This window comes from Salvelinus alpinus, chromosome 9, assembly GCF_045679555.1.
Source record: "Salvelinus alpinus chromosome 9, SLU_Salpinus.1, whole genome shotgun sequence".
Classification (NCBI taxonomy): Eukaryota; Metazoa; Chordata; class Actinopteri; order Salmoniformes; family Salmonidae; genus Salvelinus; species Salvelinus alpinus.
Window position 1 is genome coordinate 4,304,658 of NC_092094.1, and position 27,520 is coordinate 4,332,177.

Here is a 27,520-nt window from a genome sequence, read left to right on the forward strand (position 1 = left end):
ATCCATACTAAATATACAGATTACCATCTCCATCCATACTAACTATACAGATTACCATCTCCATCCATACTAAATACTAAATATACAGGTTACCATCTCCATCCATACTAAATACTAAATATACAGATTACCATCTCCATCCATACTAACTATACAGATTACCATCTCCATCCATACTAACTATACAGATTACCATCTCCATCCATACTAAATACTAACTATACAGATTACCATCTCCATCCATACTAACTATACAGATTACCATCTCCATCCATACTAAATACTAACTATACAGATTACCATCTCCATCCATACTAAATACTAACTATACAGATTACCATCTCCATCCATACTAAATATACAGGTTACCATCTCCATCCATACTAAATACTAACTATACAGAGTTACCATCTCCATCCATACTAAATATACAGGTTACCATCTCCATCCATACTAAATACTAACTATACAGATTACCATCTCCATCCATACTAACTATACAGATTACCATCTCCATCCATACTAACTATACAGATTACCATCTCCATCCATACTAAATACTAACTATACAGATTACCATCTCCATCCATACTAACTATACAGATTACCATCTCCATCCATACTAAATACTAACTATACAGATTACCATCTCCATCCATACTAACTATACAGATTACCATCTCCATCCATACTAAATACTAACTATACAGATTACCATCTCCATCCATACTAAATACTAACTATACAGATTACCATCTCCATCCATACTAACTATACAGATTACCATCTCCATCCATACTAACTATACAGATTACCATCTCCATCCATACTAAATACTAACTATACAGGTTACCATCTCCATCCATACTAAATATACAGATTACCATCTCCATCCATACTAAATACTAACTGTACAGATTACCATCTCCATCCATACTAACTATACAGATTACCATCTCCATCCATACTAAATACTAACTATACAGATTACCATCTCCATCCATACTAAATACTAACTATACAGATTACCATCTCCATCCATACTAACTATACAGATTACCATCTCCATCCATACTAACTATACAGATTACCATCTCCATCCATACTAAATACTAACTATACAGGTTACCATCTCCATCCATACTAAATATACAGATTACCATCTCCATCCATACTAAATACTAACTGTACAGATTACCATCTCCATCCATACTAACTATACAGATTACCATCTCCATCCATACTAAATACTAACTATACAGATTACCATCTCCATCCATACTAAATACTAACTATACAGATTACCATCTCCATCCATACTAAATACTAACTATACAGATTACCATCTCCATCCATACTAAATACTAACTATACAGATTACCATCTCCATCCATACTAACTATACAGGTTACCATCTCCATCCATACTAAATACTAACTATACAGATTACCATCTCCATCCATACTAAATACTAACTGTACAGATTACCATCTCCATCCATACTAAATACTAACTATACAGGTTACCATCTCCATCCATACTAAATATACAGATTACCATCTCCATCCATACTAAATATACAGATTACCATCTCCATCCATACTAAATACTAACTGTACAGATTACCATCTCCATCCATACTAACTATACAATTACCATCTCCGTCCATACTAAATATACAGATTACCATCTCCATCCATACTAAATACTAACTATACAGATTACCATCTCCATCCATACTAAATACTAACTATACAGATTACCATCTCCATCCATACTAAATACTAACTATACAGATTACCATCTCCATCCATACTAAATACTAACTATACAGATTACCATCTCCATCCATACTAAATACTAACTATACAGATTACCATCTCCATCCATACTAAATACTAACTATACAGGTTACCATCTCCATCCATACTAAATATACAGATTACCATCTCCATCCATACTAAATACTAACTATACAGATTACCATCTCCATCCATACTAAATACTAACTATACAGATTACCATCTCCATCCATACTAACTATACAGATTACCATCTCCATCCATACTAAATACTAACTATACAGATTACCATCTCCATCCATACTAAATACTAACTATACAGATTACCATCTCCATCCATACTAACTATACAGATTACCATCTCCATCCATACTAAATACTAACTATACAGGTTACCATCTCCATCCATACTAAATACTAACTATACAGATTACCATCTCCATCCATACTAACTATACAGATTACCATCTCCATCCATACTAACTATACAGATTACCATCTCCATCCATACTAAGTATACAGATTACCATCTCCATCCATACTAAATACTAACTATACAGGTTACCATCTCCATCCATACTAAATACTAACTATACAGATTACCATCTCCATCCATACTAACTATACAGATTACCATCTCCATCCATACTAAATACTAACTATACAGGTTACCATCTCAATCCATACTAAATATACAGGTTACCATCTCCATCCATACTAACTATACAGATTACCATCTCCATCCATACTAACTATACAGATTACCATCTCCATCCATACTAAATACTAACTATACAGGTTACCATCTCAATCCATACTAAATATACAGATTACCATCTCCATCCATACTAAATACTAACTATACAGATTACCATCTCCATCCATACTAAATACTAACTATACAGGTTACCATCTCCATCCATACTAAAAACTAACTATACAGATTACCATCTCCATCCATACTAACTATACAGATTACCATCTCCATCCATACTAAATACTAACTATACAGGTTACCATCTCAATCCATACTAACTATACAGGTTACCATCTCAATCCATACTAAATATACAGATTACCATCTCCATCCATACTAAATACTAACTATACAGATTACCATCTCCATCCATACTAAATACTAACTATACAGATTACCATCTCCATCCATACTAAATACTAACTAAAGAGGTTACCATCTCCATCCATACTAACTATACAGATTACCATCTCCATCCATACTAAATACTAACTGTACAGATTACCATCTCAATCCATACTAACTATACAGGTTACCATCTCCATCCATACTAAATACTAACTATACAGGTTACCATCTCCATCCATACTAACTGTACAGATTACCATCTCCATCCATACTAACTATACAGGTTACCATCTCCATCCATACTAAATACTAACTATACAGGTTACCATCTCCATCCATACTAACTATACAGAATACCATCTCCATCCATACTAAATACTAACTATACAGATTACCATCTCCATCCATACTAACTATACAGATTACCATCTCCATCCATACTAAATATACAGATTACCATCTCCATCCATACTAAATACTAACTATACAGATTACCATCTCCATCCATACTAAATACTAACTATACAGATTACCATCTCCATCCATACTAAATACTAACTATACAGATTACCATCTCCATCCATACTAAATACTAACTATACAGATTACCATCTCCATCCATACTAAATACTAACTATACAGATTACCATCTCCATCCATACTAAATACTAACTATACAGATTACCATCTCCATCCATACTAAATACTAACTATGCAGATTACCATCTCCATCCATACTAAATACTAACTGTACAGGTTACCATCTCCATCCATACTAAATACTAACTATACAGATTACCATCTCCATCCATACTAAATACTAACTATACAGATTACCATCTCCATCCATACTAAATACTAACTATACAGATTACCATCTCCATCCATACTAAATACTAACTATACAGATTACCATCTCCATCCATACTAACTATACAGGTTACCATCTCCATCCATACTAAATACTAACTATACAGATTACCATCTCCATCCATACTAAATACTAACTATACAGGTTACCATCTCCATCCATACTAACTATACAGATTACCATCTCCATCCATACTAAATACTAACTATACAGATTACCATCTCCATCCATACTAAATACTAACTATACAGATTACCATCTCCATCCATACTAAATACTAACTATACAGGTTACCATCTCCATCCATACTAACTATACAGGTTACCATCTCCATCCATACTAAATACTAACTATACAGATTACCATCTCCATCCATACTAACTATACAGATTACCATCTCCATCCATACTAACTATACAGATTACCATCTCCATCCATACTAAATACTAACTATACAGGTTACCATCTCCATCCATACTAAATACTAACTATACAGATTACCATCTCCATCCATACTAAATACTAACTATACAGGTTACCATCTCCATCCATACTAACTATACAGGTTACCATCTCCATCCATACTAAATACTAACTATACAGATTACCATCTCCATCCATACTAACTATACAGATTACCATCTCCATCCATACTAAATACTAACTATACAGATTACCATCTCCATCCATACTAAATACTAACTATACAGATTACCATCTCCATCCATACTAAATACTAACTATACAGGTTACCATCTCCATCCATACTAACTATACAGATTACCATCTCCATCCATACTAAATACTAACTATACAGGTTACCATCTCCATCCATACTAAATATACAGATTACCATCTCCATCCATACTAAATACTAACTATACAGATTACCATCTCCATCCATACTAAATATACAGATTACCATCTCCATCCATACTAACTATACAGGTTACCATCTCCATCCATACTAAATACTAACTATACAGATTACCATCTCCATCCATACTAAATACTAACTATACAGATTACCATCTCCATCCATACTAAATACTAACTATACAGGTTACCATCTCCATCCATACTAAATACTAACTATACAGATTACCATCTCCATCCATACTAACTATACAGATTACCATCTCCATCCATACTAAATACTAACTATACAGATTACCATCTCCATCCATACTAACTATACAGATTACCATCTCCATCCATACTAAATACTAACTATACAGATTACCATCTCCATCCATACTAACTATACAGATTACCATCTCCATCCATACTAACTATACAGATTACCATCTCCATCCATACTAAATACTAACTATACAGGTTACCATCTCCATCCATACTAAATACTAACTATACAGATTACCATCTCCATCCATACTAACTATACAGATTACCATCTCCATCCATACTAAATACTAACTATACAGGTTACCATCTCCATCCATACTAAATACTAACTATACAGGTTACCATCTCCATCCATACTAAATATACAGATTACCATCTCCATCCATACTAAATACTAACTATACAGATTACCATCTCCATCCATACTAAACTATACAGATTACCATCTCCATCCATACTAAATACTAACTATACAGGTTACCATCTCCATCCATACTAAATACTAACTATACAGATTACCATCTCCATCCATACTAAATACTAACTATACAGATTACCATCTCCATCCATACTAAATACTAACTATACAGATTACCATCTCCATCCATACTAACTATACAGATTACCATCTCCATCCATACTAAATACTAACTATACAGATTACCATCTCCATCCATACTAACTATACAGATTACCATCTCAATCCATACTAAATACTAACTATACAGATTACCATCTCCATCCATACTAACTATACAGATTACCATCTCAATCCATACTAAATACTAACTATACAGATTACCATCTCCATCCATACTAACTATACAGATTACCATCTCCATCCATACTAACTATACAGATTACCATCTCCATCCATACTAAATACTAACTATACAGGTTACCATCTCCATCCATACTAAATACTAACTATACAGATTACCATCTCCATCCATACTAACTATACAGATTACCATCTCCATCCATACTAAATACTAACTATACAGATTACCATCTCCATCCATACTAAATACTAACTATACAGATTACCATCTCCATCCATACTAACTATACAGGTTACCATCTCCATCCATACTAAATACTAACTATACAGATTACCATCTCCATCCATACTAAATACTAACTGTACAGATTACCATCTCAATCCATACTAACTATACAGGTTACCATCTCCATCCATACTAAATACTAACTATACAGGTTACCATCTCCATCCATACTAACTGTACAGATTACCATCTCCATCCATACTAAATACTAACTATACAGATTACCATCTCCATCCATACTAACTATACAGATTACCATCTCCATCCATACTAAATACTAACTATACAGATTACCATCTCCATCCATACTAACTATACAGATTACCATCTCCATCCATACTAAATACTAACTATACAGGTTACCATCTCCATCCATACTAACTATACAGATTACCATCTCCATCCATACTAACTATAGAGATTACCATCTCCATCCATACTAAATACTAACTATACAGGTTACCATCTCCATCCATACTAACTATACAGATTACCATCTCCATCCATACTAACTATACAGGTTACCATCTCCATCCATACTAAATACTAACTATACAGGTTACCATCTCCATCCATACTAAATACTAACTATACAGATTACCATCTCCATCCATACTAACTATACAGATTACCATCTCCATCCATACTAACTATACAGGTTACCATCTCCATCCATACTAAATACTAACTATACAGGTTACCATCTCAATCCATACTAACTATACAGGTTACCATCTCCATCCATACTAAATACTAACTATACAGATTACCATCTCCATCCATACTAACTATACAGATTACCATCTCCATCCATACTAAATACTAACTATACAGATTACCATCTCCATCCATACTAACTATACAGATTACCATCTCCATCCATACTAAATACTAACTATACAGATTACCATCTCCATCCATACTAACTATACAGATTACCATCTCCATCCATACTAAATATACAGATTACCATCTCCATCCATACTAAATACTAACTATACAGATTACCATCTCCATCCATACTAAATACTAACTATACAGGTTACCATCTCCATCCATACTAACTATACAGATTACCATCTCCATCCATACTAACTATACAGATTACCATCTCCATCCATACTAAATACTAACTATACAGGCGAGGAGGGTTCTGCAGGTAGCTACAGTATCCATAGTTGTATGTAACCAGGCACGAGCCATCCTCTGGACATGACGTTAGTCTATCACAGGACCTTAGCCCCATTCTATATCTTTAATGCTGAGTGCCAAGCAGAGACAGTAGTTTAGTCTTCGACCCGGCCGGGAATTGATCTCCCAACCTTGCCGACGTAGGGCGGACACTCTAACCACAAGACCACTGAGTCGGTAGTGTACAGAGTAGCTCATACTAATACGGTGGTCCACTAAAACAAAGATGCGGGCATAACCTTCAACCAAAGAATGTGAGCTAATGTGGCCAATAGCAGAGAGGAGCCAGCTAGGAGAGCCTGGAATGAAAGGAGAAAGGCAGAGAGTCCCTCCCAGAGAGGAGCCAACTAGAAGAGCCTGGAATGAAAGAAAACACTGCATTTTTCCACCATGACCTCATTGTACCTTTCTTTGTCTGCATCCCAAATGGCACCCTATTCCCTATATAGGTCACCACTTGTGACCAGAGCCAGTCAAAGGTAGTGCACTATATAGGGAATAGGGTGACATTAGGGAGGCAAACCCTTTCTCTCAGCTCGGAGACGCACACATCCTGTATTAAACCATAGCAAGGAGCATAAATCTACCTCATCGCAGCCCAGGCCCCATCGTGTGGGGGGCAGACCTGAAACCTGGGTTCAAATATTATTTGAAATTGTTAAAATACTTTACGTATTTACTTAAGCATGCCTGGAGTCCCAATTGCGGTTTTGGAACTATTCAATTGGTTCCATCGAGCCAGGCAAACCCAATCAAGCACAGATACATCATTTGAAGAGATTTTCAAATAGTATTTGAACCCAGGTTTGGTGGGGGGCTGCTGCCTGTGTGTAGCCTCAAGTGTCATTTGATCCTCAAGTCAAACCATACCAGACCAGACCATACCAGACCAGACCTGGTGCAGTAGTAGTCTAGCCCTCCTCCCCTCCTCCCCTCCATCCCTCTCTCCCATACCAGACCAGGCCTGGTGTAGTATTAGTCTAGCCCTCCTCCCCTCCTCCCCCCCATCCCTCTCTCCCATACCAGGCCAGGCCTGGTGCAGTAGTAGTCTAGCCCTCCTCCCCTCCTCCCCTCCATCCCTCTCTCCCATACCAGGCCAGGCCTGGTGCAGTAGTAGTCTAGCCCTCCTCCCCTCCTCCTCCCCTCCTCCTCCCCTCCTCCCCATCCCTCTCTCCCATACCAGACCAGGCCTGGTGTAGTATTAGTCTAGCCCTCCTCCCCTCCTCCCCCCCATCCCTCTCTCCCATACCAGGCCAGGCTTGGTGCAGTATTAGTCTAGCCCTCCTCCCCTCCTCCTCCCCTCCTCCCCTCCTCCTCCCCATCCCTCTCTCCCATACCAGGCCAGGCTTGGTGCAGTATTAGTCTAGCCCTCCTCCCCTCCTCCCCTCCTCCTCCCCATCCCTCTCTCCCATACCAGGCCAGGCTTGGTGCAGTATTAGTCTAGCCCTCCTCCCCTCCTCCTCCCCTCCTCCCCTCCTCCTCCCCATCCCTCTCTCCCATACCAGGCCAGGCTTGGTGCAGTATTAGTCTAGCCCTCCTCCCCTCCTCCTCCCCATCCCTCTCTCCCATACCAGGCCAGGCCTGGTGCAGTAGTAGTCTAGCCCTCCTCCCCTCCTCCTCTCCATCTCTCTCTCCCTCTCTCGGTTTCCCCCCCAGCCGTCATCTACAATATTGATCTGCGAAAGGAAAAGTTCCTCGATCCAGAGCTGAAACCAGAGCCCCTCAACATATGGAGAAGAAATCTGGAAACGACAGGCGGCATATGTACTAGGGATAGACATAAGTGTATGGGGGTAGATGGTTATAGTGTGTTCTGATGGGAACCCAACTGACTGGGGGTTGGGGGGATGGGAAGCTCAGATTCGATCTGAGACTGAGAGTGAATTAACAAGGACTGTCTTTTCTCTGAAAGGAACAATGAAGTCCGACCAACTTCTGTTGGGCCTGGTGGACTACAGTCGGCCGTGCAGCTACAGTTTGTGGTCACTGTCTGAAAATCTTTCCCCCCCTTTGAGGATAAATCATTACAAAGTATCACTATCACAGCCTTGCTGTTCTGTTGAGAATACAATAGATATTTTATTGTCCATTTGATGAAAACAGAAACAGCCTTTTTTCCTTACGCCCTCAGACACACACACACATGTTGAGAGGTACAGGGTCAGTCAGGGCATCTCTGGATGGAGGGTTGCTGGTCCGCCTCTACAGCCTCTAGGATACCCGCCGAGACAATTGTCTGTGACGTTGCTTTGTATTAATAAGTTGCTATTTACAAAAAACACCAACTGATATTGTGGTTGATGTTTGGGGTCCTGTGTGGCTCAGTTGGTAGAGGATGGTGCTTGCAATGCCAGGGTTGTGGGTTTGATTCCCATGGGGGACTAGTACGGGGTAAAGTATGAAAATGTATGAACTCACTACGGTAAGTTTGGATAATGACTAAAATGTAAATGTTTATCTCTTCCTAATGTGTCTCCCCTGCCGTTGTAACCTTGAGCAAGCTCTCCTTCCAACCAGGGGCACTTCCATTTCTCACAAAAAGGAATCTATTTTCTTCTAATGTCTCCCTCCACCAGGCCATCCCATGCCGGAGGATCCCGTGTCGTGCCAGTGCGCCCTCCGGGTCCTTCTTCGCCAGGGACAACACAGCTAACTTCCTGACCTGGTGTCGTCAGGTGGGGGTGGGAGAGACCTGCCTGTTTGAGTCTGAGGGACTGGGTGAGTACGGATGCATGTCAGTTTGCATTTTAATGCTCTGTTTTGATTCTCTTGCAAGCTAGAACACAACAGAACACATGGCAGAGATCTCAATGACCACTCATTAGGTTCTAGAACACAACAGAACACATGGCAGAGATCTCAATGACCACTCATTAGGTTCTAGAACACAACAGAACAAATGGCAGAGATCTCAATGACCACTCATTAGGTTCTAGAACACAACAGAACACATGGCAGAGATCTCAATGACCACTCATTAGGTTCTAGAACACAACAGAACAAATGGCAGAGATCTCAATGACCACTCATTAGGTTCTAGAACACAACAGAACAAATGGCAGAGATCTCAATGACCACTCATTAGGTTCTAGAACACAACAGAACAAATGGCAGAGATCTCAATGACCACTCATTAGGTTCTAGAACACAACAGAACACATGTCAGAGATCTCAATGACCACTCATTAGGTTCTAGAACACAACAGAACACATGGCAGAGATCTCAATGACCACTCATTAGGTTCTAGAACACAACAGAACACATGGCAGAGATCTCAATGACCACTCATTAGGTTCTAGAACACAACAGAACACATGGCAGAGATCTCAATGACCACTCATTAGGTTCTAGAACACAACAGAACACATGGCAGAGATCTCAATGACCACTCATTAGGTTCTAGAACACAACAGAACACATGGCAGAGATCTCAATGACCACTCATTAGGTTCTAGAACACAACAGAACACATGGCAGAGATCTCAATGACCACTCATTAGGTTCTAGAACACAACAGAACACATGGCAGAGATCTCAATGACCACTCATTAGGTTCTAGAACACAACAGAACACATGGCAGAGATCTCAATGACCACTCATTAGGTTCTAGAACACAACAGAACACATGGCAGAGATCTCAATGACCACTCATTAGGTTCTAGAACACAACAGAACACATGGCAGAGATCTCAATGACCACTCATTAGGTTCTAGAACACAACAGAACACATGGCAGAGATCTCAATGACCACTCATTAGGTTCTAGAACACAACAGAACACATGGCAGAGATCTCGATGACCACTCATTCGGTTCTAGAACACAACAGAACAAATGGCAGAGATCTCGATGACCACTCATTCGGTTCTAGAACACAACAGAACAAATGACAGAGATCTCAATGACCACTCATTAGGTTCTAGAACACAACAGAACAAATGGCAGAGATCTCAATGACCACTCATTAGGTTCTAGAACACAACAGAACAAATGGCAGAGATCTCAATGACCACTCATTAGGTTCTAGAACACAACAGAACACATGGCAGAGATCTCAATGACCACTCATTAGGTTCTAGAACACAACAGAACACATGGCAGAGATCTCAATGACCACTCATTAGGTTCTAGAACACAACAGAACAAATGGCAGAGATCTCAATGACTACTCATTAGGTTCTAGAACACAACATAACAAATGGCAGAGATCTCAATGACCACTCATTAGGTTCTAGAACACAACATAACAAATTGCAGAGATCTCAATGACCACTCATTAGGTTCTAGAACACAACAGAACAAATGGCAGAGATCTCAATGACCACTCATTAGGTTCTAGAACACAACAGAACACATGGCAGAGATCTCAATGACCACTCATTAGGTTCTAGAACACAACAGAACAAATGGCAGAGATCTCAATGACTACTCATTAGGTTCTAGAACACAACAGAACAAATGGCAGAGATCTCAATGACTACTCATTAGGTTCTAGAACACAACAGAACAAATGGCAGAGATCTCAATGACCACTCATTAGGTTCTAGAACACAACAGAACAAATTGCAGAGATCTCAATGACCACTCATTAGGTTCTAGAACACAACAGAACAAATGGCAGAGATCTCAATGACCACTCATTAGGTTCTAGAACACAACAGAACAAATGGCAGAGATCTCAATGACTACTCATTAGGTTCTAGAACATAACAGAACAAATGGCAGAGATCTCAATGACTACTCATTAGGTTCTAGAACACAACAGAACAAATGGCAGAGATCTCAATGACTACTCATTAGGTTCTAGAACACAACAGAACAAATGGCAGAGATCTCAATGACCACTCATTAGGTTCTAGAACACAACAGAACACATGGCAGAGATCTCAATGACCACTCATTAGGTTCTAGAACACAACAGAACACATGGCAGAGATCTCAATGACCACTCATTAGGTTCTAGAACACAACAGAACACATGGCAGAGATCTCAATGACCACTCATTAGGTTCTAGAACACAACAGAACACATGGCAGAGATCTCGATGACCACTCATTCGGTTCTAGAACACAACAGAACAAATGGCAGAGATCTCAATGACCACTCATTAGGTTCTAGAACACAACAGAACAAATGGCAGAGATCTCAATGACCACTCATTAGGTTCTAGAACACAACAGAACAAATGGCAGAGATCTCAATGACCACTCATTAGGTTCTAGAACACAACAGAACACATGGCAGAGATCTCAATGACCACTCATTAGGTTCTAGAACACAACAGAACAAATGGCAGAGATCTCAATGACTACTCATTAGGTTCTAGAACACAACAGAACAAATGGCAGAGATCTCAATGACTACTCATTAGGTTCTAGAACACAACAGAACAAATGGCAGAGATCTCAATGACCACTCATTAGGTTCTAGAACACAACAGAACAAATTGCAGAGATCTCAATGACCACTCATTAGGTTCTAGAACACAACAGAACAAATGGCAGAGATCTCAATGACCACTCATTAGGTTCTAGAACATAACAGAACAAATGGCAGAGATCTCAATGACCACTCATTAGGTTCTTGAACACAACAGAACAAATGGCAGAGATCTCAATGACTACTCATTAGGTTCTAGAACACAACAGAACAAATGGCAGAGATCTCAATGACCACTCATTAGGTTCTAGAACACAACAGAACAAATTGCAGAGATCTCAATGACCACTCATTAGGTTCTAGAACACAACAGAACAAATGGCAGAGATCTCAATGACCACTCATTAGGTTCTAGAACACAACAGAACAAATGGCAGAGATCTCAATGACCACTCATTAGGTTCTAGAACATAACAGAACAAATGGCAGAGATCTCAATGACTACTCATTAGGTTCTAGAACACAACAGAACAAATGGCAGAGATCTCAATGACTACTCATTAGGTTCTAGAACACAACAGAACAAATGGCAGAGATCTCAATGACCACTCATTAGGTTCTAGAACACAACAGAACAAATTGCAGAGATCTCAATGACCACTCATTAGGTTCTAGAACACAACAGAACAAATGGCAGAGATCTCAATGACCACTCATTAGGTTCTAGAACACAACAGAACAAATGGCAGAGATCTCAATGACCACTCATTAGGTTCTAGAACACAACAGAACACATGGCAGAGATCTCAATGACCACTCATTAGGTTCTAGAACACAACAGAACAAATGGCAGAGATCTCAATGACCACTCATTAGGTTCTAGAACACAACAGAACACATGGCAGAGATCTCAATGACCACTCATTAGGTTCTAGAACACAACAGAACACATGGCAGAGATCTCAATGACCACTCATTAGGTTCTAGAAAACAACAGAACAAATGGCAGAGATCTCAATGACCACTCATTAGGTTCTAGAACACAACAGAACACATGGCAGAGATCTCAATGACCACTCATTAGGTTCTAGAACACAACAGAACAAATGGCAGAGATCTCAATGACCACTCATTAGGTTCTAGAACACAACAGAACAAATGGCAGAGATCTCAATGACCACTCATTAGGTTCTAGAACAATGCTTCCGAAAGTTTCATGAATTCACTAAATTGAAATGGAATTAACCCCAAACCCTGGTGAGAACAGTACACCGCTCTGGTCACAGATAGTCAGGTTTCAGTTTCCTTTAATAAATATGGCCAAATAATAATAACAACTATAATACGTCTCAAATAAGTTGAAGATTGGGAATGTGACTTCTGAAGCAAGTCACACTAAATATGGCCTTGTCCGGATCTGCCTCAGGCTGTCAGCAGCACTTCCAGGGAGGAGGATAGACCCAGACTGCCGTCTATGGGTGAAGGACTGACTGGTGGGATGCAGAGAGAGAGAGACACAAAGGCATCTCTTAGATCTCTCCTCTTCTTCTCCTTCTCCTCCTCTCCTCTCTCTGTACACAAGCTCCTCTTCTGTTGTCCACAGACTCCACCCACAATACCCTGACTTCACACAATACCTACTTCAGGCTATGTTCTGAGAACGCTGTGACTGTCTTGGCTTACCAGATGAATGATATGAACAGTTATGTGGATTTTAAACAGTCGTTCGCTGTACAGAACCTCCCAGGAAACACAGAGTGAAAGTGAGTGAAGACAGACAGTGAGGCGTTAGCTAGCTGGAGAGAGAGAAAGTAGGGCAATGTTATGTATTTGTATTTATTATGGATCCCCATTAGTTCCTGCCAAGGCTGCAGCTACTCTTCCTAGGGTGCAGCAAAATTAGGGCAGTTTATACAATAAAACATTTTTTTTTTTTTTTTACAATACATTCACAGATTTCACAACACACTGTGTGCCCTCAGGCCCCTACTCAACCACTACCACATATCTACAATACTAAATCCATGTGTACGTGTGTGTATAGTGCGTATGTTATCGTGTGTGTGTGTATGCATGTGTCTGTGCCAATGTTTGTGTTGCTTCACAGACCCCACTGTTCCATAAGGTGTATTTTTGATCTGTTTTTTTAAATCTAATTTTACTGCTGCATCAGATACTTGATGTGGAATAGAGTTCCATGTAGTCATGGCTCTATGTAGTACTGTGTGCCTCCCATAGTCTGTTCTGGGCTTGGGGACTGTGAAGAGACCTCTGGTGCCATGTCTTGTGGGGTATTCATGGATGACATTCAACATGTCAATACCTCTCATAAATACAATTAGTGATGAAGTCAATCTCTCCTCCACTTTGAGCCAGGAGAGATTGACATGCATATTATTCATATTAGCTCTCTGTGTACATCGAAGAGCCAGCTGTACTGCCCTGTTCTGAGCCAATTCAGTGTTCCTAAGTCCCTCTTTGTGGCACATGACCACATGACTGAGCAGTAGTCCAGGTGTGACAAAACTAGGGCCTGTAGGACCTGCCTTGTTGATAGTGTTGTTAAGAAGGTAGAGCAACACTTTATTATGGACAGACTTCACCCTGTCTTAGCTACTGTGGAATCAATATGTTTTTACAATCTAGGGTTACTCCAAGCAGTTTAGTCACCTCAACTTGCTCAATATCCACATTATGTACTATAAGATTTAGTTGAGGTTTAGTGAATGATTTGTCCCAAATACAATGCTTTTAGTTTTAGAAATATTTAGGACTAACTTATTCCTTGCCACCCATTCTGAAACTAACTGCAGCTCTTTGTTAAGTGTTGCAGTCATTTCAGTCGCTGTAGTAGCTGACGTGTATAGTGTTGAGTCATCTGCATACATAGACACACTGGCTTTACTCAAAGCCAGTAGCATGTCGTTAGTTAAGATTGTAAAAAGTAATGGGCCTAGACAGCTGCCCTGGGGAATTCCTGATTCTACCAGGATTATGTCTGAGAGGCTTCCATTAAAGAACACCCTCTGTGTTCTGTTAGACAGGTAACTCTTTATCCACATTATAGCAGGGGATGTAAAGCCATAACACATATGTTCTTTCCAGCAGCAGACTACGATCAATAATGTCAAAAGCTGCACTGAAGTCTAACAAAACAGCCCCCCACTATCTTTTTTTCATCAATTTCTCTCAGCCAATCATCAGTCATTTGTGTTAGGGCTGTGCTTGTTGAATGTCCCTCTCTATAACCGTGCTGAAAGTTTGTTGTCAATTTGTTTACTGCAAAAATAACATTGTATCTGGTCAAACACAATTTTTTCCCAAAAAGTTTACCAAGGGTTTTGGTAACAGGCTGATTGGTCGGCTATTTGAGCCAGTAAAGGGGACTTTACTATTCCTGGGTAGCGGAATGACATTTGCTTCAATCCAAGCCTGGGGGCACACACTTTCTGGTAAATGTTTCACTCAGTATGCAGTGATGAGGGGAGTTTTGTGTTGCTCTCTTTTACACTGTTTGTAGAACTACGTCTCAGGCTGTTATAGTCTGACGTAATGTGAAGATGATCTCAGATACCTCAGCAGGTATGTACCTATTAAACCAGAGTGATAAGGCCATGTCAGCGGTAGGGAGGTACAGACGATTCTCGTGTTTTTCTCTCCTTGTCCGTTTTCTGGCTGACGATTGGTTTATTCTTCTCTACTTTCAACCCCAACCAGCTGTGCCCCCCTTGGACGTTTTATTCCGGTGAAATGATGGATAACTTACTAATTAGACTAGAATTTATTAGACCGTAATTGAATAGAACTTGGTTGTCCATCCAAGGCTAGTTAGTGTGGTCACACAAGCCTGGTGCGTTACAACAGGGTAGCTAGCTAACTATCCTGTTCCCTCTCTTTCCCCTTCTTTTCCTTCTTCTGTGGTGGATTGAAAAGTGCATCATCACGGTGTAGCATACGACAACAGGTTTGGAGAGAACTATTGCTGTCATGACGCATGGTGTGCTGTGTCACGTCACATGCCCATCAATCATCTTACTGCCTGGCACTGTGTTTGTGGAACATTTAATTTCATGTAGTTTTTAGTCTTGTGTGAAATTGCTGCTTGTTGATCTTAAAAAAAAATAATAATAATTCTGTAGCTGTTTTGAGCTCACACTTATGTTCACCTCACACTAACACACCAATATCAATAACTCAATCACCACTTATCACAAAGAACACTTCTCATTTTCTCTGTACCCACTGGCATGTGTGTAAGAGTTTTTAAACCACTTTCCCACATCACTTTATAACGCAAGTTTCAATGTGACAGGGATAATATTACCACCCTGTAATTGAGATGTGTTGCAAAGGAACACAGTGAAGATCATGTACTCTTTTCCATGTATTTCTCCCCTTAGTTCTTCACAAACAGCCACGGGAAGTATGCCTCTGTCTCCTACAACTAGGAAGGATAGCATCTCGGTAAGGGATTTTCCCTCTTTCCCGTAAGGGATTTTCCCTCTTTGCCTTGATTTAAATGATTCACTTAAAAAGCTTCCTCTCAGAAACGATTTAGTAAAGAAAACATTCAAAAGGAGTGGGGTAGTCCCTCTCCTAACATATTTGTAGTTTATTGTATAGAAGAAGGCACAGGGATACTGAAACGTTGGATGATTTACCCAATACATTACTGGTAGTTTATATATACTGTATATAGAGTGTGCGACTCTCTTTATTTTCATAGCTTATAGTTTATTCGCCGTTAGTCAGCACCTCTAAATAAGTAAAAATTCTCTGGATGTGCACCAGCTCATGTTTTTTTATTAGTTTATTGTATAGAACAGAGATAGAGGAGAGACTTTGCTGAAATAGCATTGGGACAGATTCAACCCCACGCTGCAGTGGTATACATGATTTGACCCCAGACCACTCTAGGCCACTGTAATATATTTGACCCCAGGCCATTATAATGTATTTGACCCCAGGCCATTATAATGTATTTGACCCCAGGCCATTATAATGTATTTGACCCCAGGCCACTATAATGTATTTGACCCCAGGCCACTATAATGTATTTGACCCCAGGCCACTATAATGTATTTGACCCCAGGCCACTATAATGTATTTGACCCCAGGCCACTATAATGTATTTGACCCCAGGCCACTATAATGTATTTGACCCCAGGCCACTATAATGTATTTGACCCCAGACCACCCTAGACCACTATAATGTATTTGACCCCAGACCACACTAGGTCACTGTAATGTATTTGACCCCAGGCCACTATAATGTATTTGACCCCAGGCCACTATAATGTATTTGACCCCAGGCCACTATAATGTATTTGACCCCAGGCCATTATAATGTATACCTTAATGTAAACTGTTGTCCTATTATCTTTAGGTACAATGTGGAGCCTCCGGGGCTTATCAAGCTGGAGAAGGAGATAGAACAGGAGGAGAAAGTACCTCTACCTCCACCCTCGCCTGTCTCTCCCTCCCCATCCCTCTCTCCATCCCCTTCTCCAAACCCCACAACCCCCTCTGCAACCCCCTCTGCAACCCCCTCTCCAACCAAGTGCTTGTCGTCTAGCAAGAAGAGCACAGGGAAGCTGCTGGATGATGCTGTGAGTAGAGTACACAAGGTCAACACAATTACATGAAATTACGTTGAACTTTTCAATTTATGAGGATTACCAGGAATTTATGAGGATTACCAGGAATTTATGAGGTTTACCAGGAATGTATCAGGTTTACCAGGAATTTATGAGGTTTACCAGGAATGTATCAGGTTTACCAGGAATTTATGAAGATTAACATGCATTTTGTGGAGGGTTGTTGTGTTGACCTCCGGACTAATCTAATGATGTTTGTTTGTGCATGTGTGCGTCTCAGGTGAAGCATATCTTTGAGGACCCTCCCTGCAAGTGTCCCAATAAGTTCTGTGTGGAGAGACAGGCTCAGGGCCGCTATCGCGTCGGAGAGAAGATGCTCTTCATCCGGGTGTGTGTGCCACCTCCTCGTCTTCTTTTTTAACGCACTTTCTCTGACACAAAACCACCTTGTTTTTGTAACGTGATTTTCTAGTTGCACACGGCTCAGCCACGTAGTTAACAGCAGCTGGACTTTAAATTGGGCTTGGACTGTGCCTGCCAAAATATCTTTGACCGAATGTTTTGGGTTCGGTGGGGTCAAATCTGAAGTGTTGAAATCTGGTGTAAATAATTTTGCACATGGCTGGCTTGTACTGTAAGTGATTTACACTGGGGTTGTGGTGTTTCATATTGCTGTGAATATTATATTGATACGGCAGATATGAATACGGATTGTATGTCCGGCTACAGAAATACTTCCTTACTTACTTAGGTCCATTGCTTCTCAGTGTCCTCAGGGACCACAGACCATTGATGACTACAGATGGCTGTTTATTAATGACAGCCAATTCTGTCCTCATAACAAACCCACTCTTTCCTTCTTGTTCTTAGATTTGATGAGTCTGAATTTTATGAGTCTGGATTTGATGAGTCTGAATTTTATGAGTCTGGATTTTGGCTGACCCACTTTTTTCAGGAATTTGTTGTTTATTGACCTTTCACTTTTGGCAGGATTTTTTTTATCCAGGTTGGAGTTATATGAGGTTTTCAGTTTAACAACAATAATGTTTCTCATCTCAATGTGAACTGAGTCACACACACACACACACACACACACACACACACACACACACACACACACACACACACACACACACACACACACACACACACACACACACACACACACACACACACACACACACACACACACACACACACACACACACACACACACTGCACATTGCAGTGTGTTGATATTTGGACTGCCTGACTGTGTGGATGACAGACGTCCATTGTCTCTGCTGGTAGCAGCTCCTCTGCTGTGAGCCTTCATTTACTGGTGATGCTATTCCAACTATGTCTGTGTCCTGGCCCATAGAGATAGAAAGAGAACTCCTCTTTGTATTATCCATGCTAAAAAAAAATGGTTTATATCCATCTAGACTCCTCTTTCTACCTCTATGGGCCAGCCAGGGTTGATGGGGTTCGGGGGAAAAGAGAGCCCTCAGGATCAACAGGCTTGACAAATAATACATAGGATTGGAATAACACAAAGATACTTTACGATAATGCATATGCAGTTATTGTTGCCAATGAGCTATCGCCCTAATTTGTATTTATTCTTAATTGTTTCCTCGTTTACATAAAATATAAATGTTCTTATGTAAATATATACTGTAACTTTCTATTTATTTAACGAGGCAAGTCAGTTAAGAACAAATTATTATTTACAATAACAGCCTAGGAACTGCCTTGTTCAGGGGCAGAATGACAGATATTTACCTTGTCAGCTCGGGGATTCGATCCAGCAACCTTTCGGTTACTGGCCCAACACTCTAACCACTAAGCTACCTGCCACCCCTAACTCACACAGACCTTGCAAAAAAAATGCCTTGCAAGAATGAATTCTATTGACAAGTACAGATTGGTGAAGTATCATTGGTGCTCTTGGGATCTTGGATTCACAACCAGGATTCACATGTCTTAAAATGCTGTTGAAGGAGGATCTGGACTGTAGGTCAACAAGGGCTGACAATGCGCTCTAGAAGGACCCCTGCTGGTAGCACACAGTATCACAATTTCTGGATGGATAGCTCTTTGAGGATCACAAATGCAGAATAAGAGAAAGGTTGTATGTTAGCCTGGCTTTAACGTACATGGACCAGTGTTCAGGGTCTAAAATAAACCTTTTGTTCCGATAGTGCCCTCTGCTGTCAAGTAGATACCATACAGAGAGGGGGAACCCAGACATCTTTTGTACGATAGACGTTTCTTTCAACCATCCATGAGAGTTGCTGAGCAACCAAGGACAAGTCACAACTAAAGGCGGGTCTTGATTCTTCTTGGTCCATGACTGTTCAATTCCAATAATGAGCTTCTTGGACTCTAGAGTGTTGGATGAAATGAAACGTCTGTTGCTGTGTGCTCTCTACATGGGCTGCCTGTTAAGTCACGGAAGGTGTGAACCTCCATCTCACTCTGGTTCTCAGCTAGCAATGGCGGTGGAAAAAGTACTCCAATTATCATACTTGAGTAAAAGTAAAGGTACCTTGATAGAAAATGACTCAAGTCAAGGTGTCACCCAGTAAAATACTACTTGAGTAAAAGTCTAAAGTATTCGGGTTTTAAATATAAATGAAAGCTATAATATTACTTATATTAAGTATCAAAAGTAAATGTAATTGCTAAAATCTATTTAAAGCTACAATATGTAACTTTTTTGGGCGACCCATCAAATTCACATAGAAATGTGAGTTCTAGATGTGTCATTCACAATTGAAAGGAAGTCTAAGAAGCGGTAGATCTGTTCTATGTGTGCTATTTCTATGCTTCCTGTTCTTACGTTTCGTTTCTGTATATTTTACTTTCGGTTTTGTACTTCAAACAGTTGAAAATACAATATTAATATTTTTTGTTTATGGAAAATATATTTCAAAGCGGTTTTAGATTGTACATTGATTCTCTACACTATACTTGTTTGTTTTGTCACATAAACTGAAATTAGGAAAACTATTAGAATATTAGCAACCAGGAAATGGTGGTGTGATTTCTGCATAGTACAACTTTAAGTATCAAAAGTAAAAGTATAAATCATTTAAAATTACTTATATTAAGCAATCCAGACAGCACAATTATTATATTTAAAAAAAATGTGGATAGCCAGGGGCACACTCCAACACTCAGACATCATTTACAAACGAATAATTTTTCTTTAGTGAGTCTGCCAGATCGAGGCAGAATGGAGGATCAGGGATGTTCTCTTGATAAATGTGTGAATTTCAAAAAATGATTCTGCCCTGCTAAGCATTTAAAATGTAATGACTACTTTTGGGTGTCAGGGGAAATGTATGGAGGAAAAAGTACAGTGCCTTCGGAAAGTATTCAGACCCCTTGACCAGCGATTACAGCCTTGAGTCTTTTTTGGGTATGACGCTACAAGCTTGGCACACCTGTATTTGGGGAGTTTCTCCCATTCTTTTCTGCAGATCTTCTCAAGCTCTGTCAGGTTGGATGGGGAGTGTTGTTGCACAGTTATTTTCAGGTCTTTCCAGAGAACCTTGTTTCTCATGGTCTGAGTGTAACGCCCGTCGGAAGAAGTGGACCAAGGTGCAGCGTGGTACGTGTTCATGATTCTTTATTTCCTCAGAACACCAAACAAAACAACAAAAGAATAACGAACGTCACGTTCCGTAGGCTACACAGAGCTAACAAAAAACAACATCCCACAAACTAAGGTGGCAAAAAAGGCTGCCTAAGTATGATTCCCAATCAGAGACAACGATAGACAGCTGTCCCTGATTGAGAACCATACCCGGCCAAAACATAGAAACACAAAACATAGAATGCCCACCCCACATCACACCCTGACCTAACCAAAAAGAGAAATAAAACGGCTCTCTAAGGTCAGGGCGTGACATTGAGAGTCTTTAGGTGCCTTTTGGCAAACTCCAAGTGGGCTGTCGTGCCTTTTACTGAGGAGTGGCTTCCGTCCGGCCACTCTACCATAAGGTCCTGATTGGTAGAGTGCTGTAGAGACGGTTGTCCTTCTGGAAGGTTCTCCCATTTCCACAGAGGAACTATAACTCTGTCAGAGTGACCATCGGGTTCTTGGTCACCTCCTTGACCAAGGCCCTTCTCCCCCGATTTCTCAGTTTGGCCAGGTGGCCAGCTCTAGGAAGAGTCTTGGTGGTTCCAAACTTCTTCCATTTAAGAATGATGGAGGCCACTGTGTTCTTGGGGACCTTCAATGCTGCAGACATTTTTTGGTACCCTTCCCCAGATCTGTGCTTTCGACACGATCCTGCCTTCAACCTCATGGTTTTTGCTGTGACATACACTGTGTGTGCCTTTCCAAATCATGTCAATTGACCACAGGTGGACTCCAATCAAGTTGTATAGACATCTCATGGATGATCAATGGAAACAGGATGCACCTGAGCTCAATTTCAAGTCTCATAGCAAAGGGTCTGAATACTTATGTAAATAAGGTATTTCCATTTTTTTAATACATTATTATATTTAGGAATGTAGTGAAGTTAAAGTAAATGTTGTCAAAAATATAAATAGTAAAGTAAAATACAGATACCCAAAAAATCTCTCTCTCTTTCCACTGTCTCTCTTCTCCAATAAAATGCTTTGCTAACCGGCCATCAGGACTCCTGTTCACACCCAGGCTCCTCTCTCTCTCCTGGGTACAGGCCTAGCCGGGGTCCCCCTGTCTCCCAGCACAATAGAGACATAATTGAAAAAAGCCCATTATATCCCTAGTCACAATGCCTGAGAGGGCACACATTCATGGGACGAGTGTCCCGCCAATGGCCTGTTGATTGATTCTGTTAAAGAGGCTTATAAATGTTTGATGTTATGCTGGTGGAGGAGAGAGAGAGAGAGAGAGAGAGAGAGAGAGAGAGAGAGAGAGAGAGAGAGAGAGAGAGAGAGAGAGAGAGAGAGAGAGAGAGAGAGAGAGAGAGAGAGAGAGAGAGAGAGAGAGAGAGAGAGAGAGAGAGAGAGAGAGAGAGAGAGAGAGAGAGAGAGACTATTAAATGATATATGTAATTCTATGGGACACACAATCTAACTTGCTACTTTCATTCAGGCTTGATTGTCGAGTCGGAGGTCTGTAGCAATATTTCATATACAATATGTTCTGTTTGTATTTGGCCATTAATGTCAACAATCAGCAGCACTCTCCATGAACGTACACTCCATGGGTTAGCTGGTACTTCCTGTCACTGTCTGTCAAATGGGGCTTTCTGCAGGCACTCATTCCTGCTTGGATTGATTGTGCTCTAAAGACATTCTACTGTAAATGTGATCTCCTTTTGTTTATCATGTATTTAGTAGGATTGATAATGGCAGGATAGCTATGTAGTTTAATGGAATCACAACGTATTGTGGATATGGCAATGGCGCCCTTTTTATTTCCCTGTCCCGCTATTTATTTGTGTGGTGTAGATGCTGCCACGGTAACCAACCCAGGAAACGTACAGGAGTACCATGTTAGACGGTAGCAGGTAGCAGGCAGGAGTAGTGTTTACAGTAGTACCACGTTACAGAAGGTAGCAGGCAGGAGTAGTGTTTACAGTAGTACCACGTTACAGAAGGTAGCAGGCAGGAGTAGTGTTTACAGTAGTACCACGTTGCAGAAGGTAGCAGGCAGGAGTAGTGTTTACAGTAGTACCACGTTACAGAAGGTAGCAGGCAGGAGTAGTGTTTACAGTAGTACCACGTTACAGAAGGTAGCAGGCAGGAGTAGTGTTTACAGTAGTACCACGTTGCAGAAGGTAGCAGGCAGGAGTAGTGTTTACAGTAGTACCACGTTGCAGAAGGTAGCAGGCAGGAGTAGTGTTTACAGTAGTACCACGTTACAGAAGGTAGCAGGCAGCAGTAGTGTTTACAGTAGTACCACGTTACAGATGGTAGCAGGCAGGAGTAGTGTTTACAGTAGTACCACGTTACAGAAGGTAGCAGGCAGGAGTAGTGTTTACAGTAGTACCACGTTACAGAAGGTAGCAGGTGGCAGGCAGGAGAGTTGTTGTAATTTAAAAGGTGTGAAGGAAATTAACAGAATATTGCTATATACAATGCAACCCACATCATTACAATTTCTTGGTTAAACCACAGCACATGAATTTTTAGTTTTGGAGTCATTTATTAGTGAAAAAGGAATCAAACAAAGCCATTGTATTAGCTGTGAATTACTAGAGATGTCCATCTACTACACTAGGCAAATTAAAATCTGGATCTCAAAAGACATTTCCATTGTGATTTTCATTCTTCCCCTCTAATCAAGGTCTGATTTAGTCCTGGGACATCGGGTCAGTGCGATGAATTATCAGGTAGAACAGAACACCAGCAGTACTCTGGACCTCCAGGCTGGGATTTGAATAGCCCCTTTGTACTACACCATGAAATAATATCCTTGTCAGCTACAGATTTTCCCAGAGTTTTTTTTTTTACGTTTGTGAACACTGACTGGACAATATAGTAATCTTCTTCTTCTTGTTCTCCTAGATGCTACACAACAAGCATGTGATGGTGCGTGTGGGAGGAGGCTGGGAGACCTTTGAGAGCTACCTGTTGAAACACGACCCATGTCGGATGCTCCAGATCTCCAGAGTGGAGGGGAAGACCTTTCCCATGTCCCCCAAGTCCCCCAACACCAAGGACCTCACCCCAGACAGCTACTTGGTGGTGGCCGCACACTACCGCAGCAAGAAGTAAAGATGGCCGCCTACTACCACAACAAGAAGTAAAGATGGCCGCCTACTACCGCAGCAAGAAGTAAAGATGGCCGTACACTACCGCAGCAAGAAGTAAAGATGGCCGCCTACTACCACAACAAGAAGTAAAGATGGCCGTACACTACCACAACAAGAAGTAAAGATGGCCGCCTACTACCACAACAAGAAGTAAAGATGGCCACCTACTACCGCAGCAAGAAGTCAACTGGCGCTTCAACCAAGGGGATCAGTTTGAGCAAGGCGAGGATGGTGATGGCCTACTACCACAACAAGAAGTAAAGATGGCCGCCTACTACCACAACAAGAAGTAAAGATGGCCGCCTACTACGCAACAAGAAGTAAAGATGGCCGCCTACTACCACAACAAGAAGTAAAGATGGCCGCCTACTACCGCAACAAGAAGTAAAGACATTTATGAGGACCTGAGGAAATTACCTCTTGCCTTTCCCAACTAGCAAAACTGATTGAGATGATAGTGACACAGGGCAAAGCCAGCTGACACTGTCATTCCAACCAGATTCCAACCAGTTGCTTGTACAGTATGTCTTCTAGTTGATGTAAGCCACAGCCAGCCCACCTGAGCTACAGAACAGACAGTGGCCAGCAGGTATATATATCCTGTCCTAGCGGTCATGGCAAACTAGCGTCACGTGACAGTTTGATTTGGATTTCCAGCCTTTGAGAATAATCTATGCAATCATTTTGACAATCATTTTTAGTCGAGGATTGAGGCTGGTATATTTGGTTCTAAAAGCATGTTTTCTAATGTTACCTTGTGTGTATTTTGTTTGACTTTTGTCATTCATTCATTTAATAGTGTGAAAGTATGACTTCTGTAATAATTGATATATTCTGAATAGTGATTGGATACTGGTAAAGCTGAATCTGGACATGTTCCACCAATCATGTTCTTCCTACGGTTCCACTAATCATGTTCCTCCTACGGTTCCACCAATCATGTTCCTCCTACGGTTCCACTAATCATGTTCCTCCTACGGTTCCACTAATCATGTTCCTCCTACGGTTCCACCAATCATGTTCTTCCTACGGTTCCACTAATCATGTTCCTCCTACGGTTCCACCAATCATGTTCCTCCTACGGTTCCACCAATCATGTTCCTCCTACGGTTCCACTAATCATGTTCCTCCTACGGTTCCACTAATCATGTTCCTCCTACGGTTCCACCAATCATGTTCCTCCTACGGTTCCACTAATCATGTTCCCCCTACGGTTCCACTAATCATGTTCCTCCTACGGTTCCACCAATCATGTTCCTCCTACGGTTCCACTAATCATGTTCCTCCTACGGTTCCACTAATCATGTTCCTCCTACGGTTCCACTAATCATGTTCCTCCTACGGTTCCACTAATCATGTTCCTCCTACGGTTCCACTAATCATGTTCCTCCTACGGTTCCACCAATCATGTTCCTCCTACGGTTCCACCAATCATGTTCCTCCTACGGTTCCACCAATCATGGGGTTTCTCCTTTCCTTGTTTTCTAAATATGCAGCTACACCACACAAGGGAAGATAATCATGGCTAAAACAATATGTTTTAATAAATGTATTCATGTAATCACACAATCAGTCACAGTACAGGCTTACTGGTTACCATGCCCAGGGACTTGTCTCTGGCTTGAGCTTTTTTGCTTTAAAGACCAAAGGGTTCCACCATTCAATCTAATGGAAGTCAACATTTAAAATATGTTTGAAATAGTGCTACTTTATTATGTTAAAAGTCCTGACTAATATGAACAGCTGTAGGATGTGTTTATTATGGTGCTGATTATGGATTTCTCTGTAATGTCTATTATGAGTGATTCTCTTCTTTTCACGAGCTAGTTCTGCTCTCCTGTTTTGAAGTTAAAAGCTTTTGATCATTTGTTAAGGAACGCTATTAACATCATTATTGTGAGAAGATTATTTCCGAGGATTAAAGAGACAATCAAATGTAGAATATTTATTTTTGATTCTTGTGAATGGCAATAGGACTGATCCAGATAACATGTATTGTATGGTCTGTCTACGATAACGTAGATTTGTGTACATTCAACCTCATCCGCTGGCAAATTGCTTAGAGAGCTGGCTGGTAGACAAGACTAGTGTTGATTGCTACTTTACTGACACCTACTGGTATGTTACAGTACTGAAAATGGCCATCCACAACTACAACGTGATGGCTGGCACTGGCTTGTTCCAAGAAGCCTTGCGAAACCACACTAACAGACATGTTATAACATGACATTCAACCAACCGTCAGAGCAACCTCCAATCAAATCTAATCCTCTTTTATTCGCATTTACAAAGTAACCCGTTTTACAACAGCATAGAAATTGGAGTCGTTATCCTTCATCAATGTTATTCAGTCACAGAACAAATAGTATATTTTACACACTCTAGCCTATAGTGCTGTGCACTACTTTTGACCAGGACCCCATAGGGTTGTGTTCAAAAGTACACATGATGACAGGGAATAGGCTGTCATTTGGTAGAGCCTGTAGCACCGACAGATCACTGCTGGGTTACATTACAGATTAGAACTATGAACCAACCAGGAACTACTAGAATTCAATAACATCACTTTATTCACACAAACTACTAGAATACATAAACAATCACCAAGACAACACAT

General features: G+C 40.6%; 1 protein-coding gene across 1 annotated transcript in view; it reads left to right on the forward strand.

Annotated features, from left to right (window-relative positions):
• The window catches only part of LOC139584173 (growth arrest-specific protein 2), a 97,395-nt gene extending 70,550 nt beyond the window's left edge, over positions 1 to 26,845 (forward strand). Inside the window, exons 4-8 of the mRNA XM_071415719.1 lie at positions 9,759 to 9,900; positions 16,964 to 17,027; positions 17,950 to 18,172; positions 18,441 to 18,548; positions 24,656 to 26,845. Coding sequence (XP_071271820.1) covers positions 9,759 to 9,900; positions 16,964 to 17,027; positions 17,950 to 18,172; positions 18,441 to 18,548; positions 24,656 to 24,865 — 747 coding nt within the window. The 3' untranslated portion in view covers positions 24,866 to 26,845. The remainder of the gene's footprint in view (positions 1 to 9,758; positions 9,901 to 16,963; positions 17,028 to 17,949; positions 18,173 to 18,440; positions 18,549 to 24,655) is intronic.
• The last annotated feature ends 675 nt before the right edge of the window (positions 26,846 to 27,520 follow it).